The 7,151-nt window shown below is 41.5% G+C and overlaps 1 protein-coding gene across 1 annotated transcript in view; it reads left to right on the top strand.

Moving 5' to 3' along the window:
* Positions 1–3,785: 3,785 nt before the first annotated feature.
* Positions 3,786–7,151, top strand: part of LOC115121151 (elongation factor 2-like) — a 31,152-nt gene continuing 27,786 nt past the window's right edge. Inside the window, exons 1-3 of the mRNA XM_065026924.1 lie at positions 3,786–3,880; positions 5,854–6,068; positions 6,592–6,773. Of these exons, the coding sequence (XP_064882996.1) occupies positions 3,878–3,880; positions 5,854–6,068; positions 6,592–6,773 (400 nt within the window). The 5' untranslated portion in view covers positions 3,786–3,877. The remainder of the gene's footprint in view (positions 3,881–5,853; positions 6,069–6,591; positions 6,774–7,151) is intronic.

The following is a 7,151-nucleotide window of genomic DNA, read 5'->3' as shown; positions in this document are numbered from 1 at the left end:
GTGACCTTATTAGGGCGTCCACCCACAGTGCTCAGAAAGACAGAAATCACATTTAGAGAATATGGTCATTCAAATGAAGAGAACAATGCAAGTGTAACCAGGTCGCAGTTGTAAATGAGAACTTGGCCTACCTGGTTAAATAAAGGTGAAATAAAATTTAAAAAATAACGATGTAATTAAATTGTTAAATTCCTGCATAAAATTGGTATTATTCCACCTCCTGGTAGATTAGTGTGTTTACATTGTCTAATTTAGTGATAAACGTATGGGATTCTGGGTAATCCACAGCAGATTTGTGGAGAATTACTGTGGGTGAGGTGAAAATTAAATGGTCCTGGGAAATGTAAAAAGTTCACATTACATCATAAAATACACCTTTTACATTGTACATTAGCGATTTATGTTATTAGTAACTTCTGTTGTTGGTTTGCCATCAAATAAGGTACTCTTTATATGTTATTTGTCAAATCTCTGTTTTCCATGTGGGATTTATGCTACAGTTCCCTCTTTGAAGTTGGTCGCTAACTGGAAAATGCATCTGCTTTAGGAGTGCTGTTTATATCCCATCAACTACTGACCATTCATCCATACTGTGTGTGTCCCATCATTGCAGGTAATTTTATGACAAATGTATAAAGTATATGTTTTATAAACTCATGAGCACCAGCCAGTGTATTATCCCGGGTTTGTTAGTTTAGGAAAATATGTGGTACATTCTAAATTTATTATATTTCTTCACCACCAGAGGGGGACATTGAGTCATTTTTCAGGTTAGTTTGACATTTTGAATAGTAAAATGGATGATGGTTTATTTTGATGTTGTAAATATGAGATTATACATGGAAACGATGCATTTATTTTTATTATTAGAAATTGTTAAATCCACTATATGATCACAATGACTTTGATAGACATTTTGATTTTTTGATTTTCATATTATAGGGCAGATTTATGGAGAATTGCTATGGGCGTGCTATTTATATCGCGTCGACCTCTGATCATTCATCCATACTGTGTGTCCCATCATTGCAGCTTTGGAAATAAATGAACTATCCATCCATTTCTCCTTCCTGTGTTGACTCACTGACTTGAGGGACGGAACCAGGAAGGTCTCACAAATGTCTATTCCAAACAGACTCTGGGACAGTTGTGAGATGATCGATCCCAAATTCATACAACCAGTAGGGAGTCTGATGTAACAGATCAGAACGTTTAGCTTAAAATGTTGATAAACTATTATTTCTTCACATTATAAGCAGTGCGCTACATGCAAATGTTTGCAATTAGCAGGAAAATACCTGTTGTCAAAAGGCCACTTTCTTATGACAGTTTCACGTGACAGAGATTTCCATTAGTAATTTAGAGAGGAGATCTAATAGGCTTTTTACATTTATTTTTATTTAACTTTTATTTAACTCGTCAAGTCTGTTAATAAAAACAAATTATTATTTTACAATGATGGCCTACCCCGCCCAAACCCTCCCCTAATCCGGACGATGCTGGGCCAATTGTGCACCGCCCTATGGGACTCCCCATCACGGCCGGTTGTGATACAGCCCTTGATCGAACCAGGGTCTGTAGTGACTCCTCTAGCACTATGATGCCGTGCCTTAGACCGCTGCGCCACTCGGGAGTGAAATTACTTTGAAGCAAGGTAAGACATGCCTCGTAATGTGTATTACAAACGTTCAACTTTCCAACAATTAAGTAAATGGTTTTCAAAATGCATACTGCCTCCAGCTCGTGGCAAAGTGGTGTGTGACTCGCTGATATGCAGCCTGCCTTCCAGTTGTCGTTTGATGCCACGTTCAAAACAAATGGGAACTGGGGGGAAACAAGCTGGACTGGGAAAAATACTGAATGGTCATCCAACTCAGATTTCCAACTCGGGAACTCGGTGCTCTTTCTAGATTTCTGACCTGAAGATCGCTATGAAGGAAAAAGGAAACCGCACACTGCTCTTGATAGGATCACTGATCTTTAATAAGCTTTACGTATCGGTCTCACGGCCTTCGTCAGAGCTTTTGTGAGCTGAAGATCACTGATATCATGATTTGAATTCCTTCTATTTTTTCAAGAGATCCCAGTTGTCTTGAAAGCACCACAAGATTTTGCAGCAGCAGCTCGCCTGCTGTCGGACATATTTTCCAGTCAAAGGCGAATCTGTATGCTGAACATGTGTGATAAAATACATCAACGAATATACTGTACACAAGTACCAATTTATTTCCACTAAATTATTCAAATGAACCTATAGACCGATAAGCATGACCAGTCAAATGTATTTACATTGGCTGTTATTTACATCAATGAACAGGCTAAAAAAAAGCATAATTTCACATTGGGATTTTTCTTTTCTTTCTGGAATTAATCTACAAATTAATAAATACCATAAAAAAACGTAACATATTTTACTAATTGCTGTGTCTCGGATTTACATTTAATGTGTCAAGTCTTCCCCTGAGTCCAGGGGTAGTCTAGCAACCCAAAGGTTGCATTTTCAAATGTCATCATGGACAACTTTAGCATTTTAGCAACTACTTTTTAGCTACTTTGTAACTACTTAGCATGCTAGCTAACCCTTCCCCCAACTCTAGCCGTTTAACCTTACTCCTAAACCTAACCCCTAGCATGCTAGCTAACCCTTCCCCTAACTTTAGCCGTTTAACCTTACTCCTAAACCTAACCCCTAGCATGCTAGCTAACCCTTCCCCTAACTCTAGCCGTTTAACTTTACTCCTAAACCTAACCCCTAGCATGCTAGCTAACCCTTCCCCTAACTCTAGCCGTTTAACCTTACTCCGAAACCTAACCCCTAGCACCTAGCTAACGTTAGCCACAATAAATTGGACTTCGTAACATATCAGACAAAATTAATGAAGGACATCCACAAATTAATACATACCATATGAAACATAACATATCATATTATACTGAACAAAAATGTCAACGCAACATGCAACAATTTCAAAGATTTGACTGATTTACAGTTCTTATAAGGAAATCAGTCCATTTATATGAATGAATTAGGCCCTATTCTATGACTTTCACATGATTGGACAAGGGTGCAGCCATTCGGTGTGCCCTCAGACGATCCCGCAGGTGAAGAAGCAGGATGTGGAGATCCTGCACGTGGTCTGCGGTTGTGAGGCTGGTTGGACGTACTGCCAAATTCTCTAAAACTACTTTGGAGGTGGCTTATGGTAGAGAAATTAACATTCAATTCTCTGGCAACAGCTCTGGCGGACATTCCTGCAGTCAGCATGCCAATATGCACGCGTCCTCAAAACTTGAAACATCTGTGGGATTTGTGTTGTGTGACAAAACTGCGCATTTTAAAGTGGCCTTTTATTGTCCCCCAGCACAAGGTACACCTGTGTAATGAGCATGCTGTTTAATCAGCTTCTTGATATGCCACAACTGTAAAGTGGATGGATTATCTTGGCAATGGAGAAATGCTCACTAACAAGGATGTAAACAAATTTGTGCAAAACATTTTAGAGAAATATGGAACATATCGTGGATCTTTTATTTCAGCTCACGAAACATGGGACCAGCACTTTACATGTTGCGTTTATATTTTTTGTTCAGTTGTAGAAGCCAAAATATTAAATATTCTGTCCCCTTGCACATCTCTGAGAGTCTAACATGCTGCATAGACTAGATCAGTAACGACAAAAAAAATCTCTGCTAATATCCCTTTTAAAAATTCAGTTCGGGTCCATATGACACTTCGTGACATATTCCACATGACTTCCAGAGTGCCGGCTGTCGCAGAGTTTAACCAAGACCAGTGCGTCATAGTCTCTCTTTCCCTCTAGCACCCCCGAAAGAGAGGAACAACCGGCTGAGGCTGGGGATATAAAGAACCGCTATCATGGTAAGTCTATATAACATGTTTAGACAAATTACAGCCATTAACAATGTTTGTCTTTCTTCTAAAAGCTACGGGTTTCAAATTAATATCATTTTTATTATTATTGTCGATGACGTATGCAGAATTGTAACAAATGGATATCAAAAATGAAACGGAATGTATTCATTGCTTACTAGCCTAATAAGGATGCTGTGATTATTGAAAGCCATGTGACACCGTTAACAAAATGTGTTATTCGTTCTACAAATCGAAGTAAAGCATGACCTATGTAATGTGACTAGGCGTATTTATCAACAAGACAATAAAGTCATCTGTGGAACTTGAATTAGTTGCTGCAGGCTAACTGAATACATTTGCTGTAAACAACACCTCGTCTCGTAGTGTTTATTTTGCATTTAAATAGTGTTCTTTTCGGTAGGCTTCGGGCCTAATGTGCGTGCCAATGCAGGGGTACAGTCAGACAGAATACCATTACCCCCGGCCCCGTGTTATAAATAGCACAAGCACGCCGTTCCCTGAGATGGACGGCAGTATTAAAGTTTCACGTGCTCACATTGGGCAACGCTGCCTGCCCCTGTAGGCTAGACCCAGGCCCAGTTTACTACATGGGCTACAGGTAAGAACCGGTGTTGTCATTGTAAACAAATGCACCTGTTACAATGAAACCATGCAGGTGTACAATCTGGGGTTATAGTGTCCTCTCTTAGATGCGTCATAGCCTATAGGTTACTGCAGCAAATGATTAGGCTATTGGCTTTGGAATTCATTTAACAATCCCCACCCCTCACCAGGTCAATTTGACAGTAGACCAGATCATTCTCCTCACCAGGTGAATGTTACAGTAGACCAGATCATTCTCCTCACCAGGTGAATGTTACAGTAGACCAAGTCTTACCTCCCCTCTCCAGGTGCATTTTACAGTAGACCAGATCTCACCTCCCATTTCCAGGTGAATTTTACAGTAGACCAGATCTCACCTCCACTATCCAGGTGAATTTTACAGTAGACCAGATCTCACCTCCCATTTCTAGGTGAATTTTACAGTAGACCAGATCTCACCTCCCCTTTCCAGGTGAATTTTACAGTAGACCAGATCTCACCTCCCATTTCCAGGTGAATTTTACAGTAGACCAGATCTCACCTCCCATTTCTAGGTGAATTTTACAGTAGACCAGATCTCACCTCCCATTTCCAGGTGAATTTTACAGTAGACCAGATCTCACCTCCCATTTCCAGGTGAATTTTACAGTAGACCAGATCTCACCTCCCATTTCCAGGTGAATTTTACAGTAGACCAGATATCACCTCCCATTTCCAGGTGAATTTTACAGTAGACCAGATCTCACCTCCCATTTCCAGGTGAATTTTACAGTAGACCAGATCTCACCTCCCCTCTCCAGGTGAATTTTACAGTAGACCAGATCTCACCTCCCCTTTCCAGGTGAATTTTACAGTAGACCAGATCTCACCTCCCATTTCCAGGTGAATTTTACAGTAGACCAGATCTCACCTCCCATTTCCAGGTGAATTTTACAGTAGACCAGATCTCACCTCCCATTTCTAGGTGAATTTTACAGTAGACCAGATCTCACCTCCCCTTTCCAGGTGAATTTTACAGTAGACCAGATCTCACCTCCCCTCTCCAGGTGAATTTTACAGTAGACCAGATCTCATCTCCCCTTTCCAGGTGAATTTTACAGTAGACCAGATCTCACCTCCCATTTCCAGGTGCATTATACAGTAGACCAGATCTCACCTCCCCTTTCCAGGTGAATTTTTACAAAAGACCAGATCTCATCTCCCCTCTCCAGGTGAATTTTACAGTAGACCAGATCTCACCTCCCATTTCCAGGTGCATTATACAGTAGACCAGATCTCACCTCCCCTTTCCAGGTGCATTATACAGTAGACCAGATCTCACCTCCCCTTTCCAGGTGAATTTTTACAAAAGACCAGATCTCACCTCCCCTTTCCAGGTGAATTTTACAGTAGACCAGATCCGTGCGATCATGGACAAGAAGTCCAACATCAGGAACATGTCTGTGATCGCCCATGTGGACCATGGGAAGTCCACTCTCACAGACTCCCTGGTGTGCAAGGCTGGCATCATCGCTGGCGCCCGGGCTGGCGAGACGCGTTTTACAGACACCAGGAAAGACGAGCAGGAGAGGTGCATCACCATCAAGTCAACGTATGTGTTTTCCCCTCAAGACAATATACCTCGTCCTCCTCAGAGAGTAATATACAAATGTTGTTCTTTTTCTTTACAACAATATGTTTTTCTACTATAAGTGTGTAACCTTGTAAGGGTATTATTATTCTCTTTGGGAATCTGAGGTAGACCTACAAAACTAAGTTGTTCAACAATCAACCTGCATTTGAATTATTATTGACCACACACCACAAATGACCTAAAATCCTATTCATTTATGAACCTAAAAGACAAAACTGAATTCGAGATAAGCACTCCTACTTAGAGATGCTTGACCTTATCCCTGGTATCCTGTACCCTAATATACCACTGTGTGAGAGTGATTGAGAGACAGACATTAAATGTACGATGGTCACAATGGTTACATGTCCCTCTCTTCCTCCCTCTCTTTCCTCCCTCCCTCCCTCTCTTTCCTCCCTCCCTCCCTCTCTTTCCTCCCTCTCTTTCCTCCCACCCTCCCTCTCTTTCCTCCCTCCCCCCCACCCTCCCTCCCTCCCTGCAGAGCCATCTCTCTGTACTATGAATTGGCTGAGAATGACTTGGCCTTCATCAAACAGTGCAAGGATGGCTCTGGCTTCCTCATTAACCTCATAGACTCTCCCGGTCACGTGGACTTCTCCTCCGAGGTGACGGCTGCTCTCCGCGTCACTGACGGGGCACTAGTTGTAGTAGACTGCGTCTCAGGTATGACAAGGAAGGGACTGATGGCGCCCTATTCCCTATATAGTGCACTGCTTGTGTCCAATATCCGAAGAACTTTACGAGGCTCTGATCAGAAGTAGTGACCTGTGATATGGGGACTAGGGTGCTGTTTTGGACACAGTCTTGTAGTGTCCTGACTGTAATGCATCCAATGCTTGGCTCGCTCACACCCCAGTAACAGCCCATGATGCTTAAAGTTCAAGGTTATTTGGCCTTTATACATACATTAGAAATCTTATTCGCAAGGACTCTCACATTGACATATTATTAAAGAACTACAAATAGTGTGCACGTACTGTAACGGTATACAACTAAAGAACTACAAATAGTGTGCACGTACTGTAACGGTATACAACTAAC

Source organism: Oncorhynchus nerka, linkage group LG13 (genome assembly GCF_034236695.1).
Source record: "Oncorhynchus nerka isolate Pitt River linkage group LG13, Oner_Uvic_2.0, whole genome shotgun sequence".
NCBI classification, from domain to species: domain Eukaryota; kingdom Metazoa; phylum Chordata; class Actinopteri; order Salmoniformes; family Salmonidae; genus Oncorhynchus; species Oncorhynchus nerka.
The sequence above is the reverse complement of the archived record's forward strand: the minus strand, read 5'-3'. Positions and strand labels throughout refer to the sequence as shown.